Raw genomic sequence first — 2129 nt, 5'->3', positions numbered from 1 at the left:
CTGCAGAGGGAGGGTCTCTAGCGCCAACCGCTGGCGCGGGCCTGGGGACAGCACAGGGGCAGCCACCCCACTCCACGCCCCAGGTGTGGCACCGGCTCTGCCACAAGCCCTGGAGGGCTCCGCCGCGCCCCCTTGCCCATCTCGGCCTCCCCGGCTGCCCTCCGCTGCGGCTTCACCGGGTCCTGCGTACCTGGGGGCAGGGCAGCGGCCTCACTCCACTGGTCGGCGCTGGAAACAGAGCAGGAGCGCTGATGCAGCCCCTCTGGGCGCGGGCCGGCCCAGGCTGGGCTGCTGGCTGAGTGGGGGGCACCTGGGGGGGGGGGGCGGAAGGGGCAGACTGGGAGGGGAGGCCGGGGGAAGGGCACCCATAGACTCTCCTGAAAGTACAGCTAGGGGCAGAGCTTGAGAAATCCCAGCAGGACACTGACCCAGGATGAGGGGCTCCTGGATTCACCAGGCACCGGGCCAGGATCACTGGAGAACCGGAGGCCTCCCATAGGCCCAGACTTCACACCCCCCCTTGTCTCCATGAACACCAGGGTCCACGCCTCTGTCCCCTCCCTGTGATCAGGAGCCAGAAGCTGGGTGAGTGGGACAGTCCCCCCATCACTGCCGAGCTGCTCCCCTGCTATCCCAGCCCCTGCCCCTCCTGGCCAGGCCCCGAACCCCGTTCCAGGCCACGTATGCCATTTGCCGTGCCTCAGCTTTGCTGCCATTCTGACGAGGAATAAGTGTATCAAATTCAAGTAATTATGTCTAATTAGTATTAGTAATTATCCTCTGGGGCTGGAGAAAATTAATCTTTCGTTTCCCATCGGGGAAGAACAGCAGAGCCAGGGGAATCGAAGGCTCCAGGAGCGCCAAGCCCGGGGCGGTGGGGGCAGCAGTGCGCGCCCTCCCCGGGCCCGAGTCACCCGTGGGGAGATGGTGGCAACGGCCCCCGGGCCCCAGGCCCAGCCGTGGACAGCGACACTGCCCTCTCACTTCAGCCGACCTGAGACAGGGTGGGGCCTGAGGCCAGAAGGCCACGGCCGAGGGAGGTCTGCACTCAGAGCTGGGCAGCTGGCCTGGTGCCCGGGGTTAGTGACAGGCAGAGACTCGCCCTGAAGCTGAACAAGCCGGAGGGAGGGGCGAGCGGCCGACACCAGGCCCCGGACCAGCCCCGCAAGCACAGGGGTCAAGTTTCTGGAATCCGAGGGACAGGAAGATGCGCGCGGAAGCCACTAGAAGGTAAAGGAACAGGCTCGCTCCGGGGACAGCACGAGACTGAATGGTGGGGGCGGGTTTTGTGTTTCTCTTGTATCTGTCATAACACCCCAGGCAGGACCAGACACACAGTTAAGTGCTTGTTAACATACGTGTGGCACCTGTGCCAGCTCCTCCCACCCTGCCTAACAGGTCCCTGCAAAGTTAGCCTTTCTTGGGGTCCCCCCGCACCGACCCCCATCAGGAAACCTTCCAGGGGAGCAGCCTAGGGTCTTAACTTCTCAGATGCTGTGCTTCTCGCCTTGATCTTATTCCCCCCTCCCCTCAGCCCCACCCAAAGAGAGCACAGGCCCAAGTTCCTCCTCAAGCCCCCCAACCCAAAACCCCGAGGGAGGGAAAGCGCTTTCCCTTTTCTTTGTTAATTCTCCCCTCATTACGCCTGCAATCCCACAATCAGTATGCACCGTAATTGTCGAATTTGATGCTAATGATTAATGAATTAAACATGGAGCCATCAATTAGTCCTCGGAGAATAATTCTGCATAAAGCAGCGGATAATGTAATTACAGTAACAAAGATAATGAGATGTTAACATCGCCCGGTGAGCGGAGACATGTGTGAGTGTGTGCGAGGTCGGCGCGCGGCGGAGGGGACGCGGCTCCGGTGGCGCCTGGCCATGTGTTCCGGGGACGTCGGCGAGCGTTTGCGGGTACTGGCAGTTACGTGGGTGAGTGTGCCGCGCACCCCCTTCTCCATGCACCACTTCCGCTCCCCAGGTGAAGGTCTTCAGGGACCAGGAATGTGACAGGACCGAGTGTCTTAAGGCTTCCCTTCCTCTGAGGGAACAGGTAGCTTTCCCCTTGCTGCCTGCCTGCAAGGAAACGCTCCCCTTCCATGCTCCCTCTGGTGTCATCTGAGAAACC

General features: G+C 61.6%; 1 protein-coding gene across 3 annotated transcripts in view; it reads right to left on the bottom strand.

Moving 5' to 3' along the window:
• The window catches only part of AGAP3 (ArfGAP with GTPase domain, ankyrin repeat and PH domain 3), a 51946-nt gene that overhangs the window by 5268 nt on the left and 44549 nt on the right, over window positions 1-2129 (bottom strand). For all 3 annotated transcript variants that reach the window (XM_024754510.1, XM_024754511.1, XM_024754512.1), the window contains exon 12: window positions 191-310. In XM_024754510.1, coding sequence (XP_024610278.1) covers window positions 191-310 — 120 coding nt within the window. The remainder of the gene's footprint in view (window positions 1-190; window positions 311-2129) is intronic.

This window comes from Neophocaena asiaeorientalis, unplaced genomic scaffold (assembly GCF_003031525.2).
Source record: "Neophocaena asiaeorientalis asiaeorientalis breed wild unplaced genomic scaffold, Neophocaena_asiaeorientalis_V1.1 scaffold407, whole genome shotgun sequence".
In the NCBI taxonomy this organism is placed as follows: Eukaryota; Metazoa; Chordata; class Mammalia; order Artiodactyla; family Phocoenidae; genus Neophocaena; species Neophocaena asiaeorientalis.
This window is presented reverse-complemented; position numbering and strand designations above follow the sequence as displayed.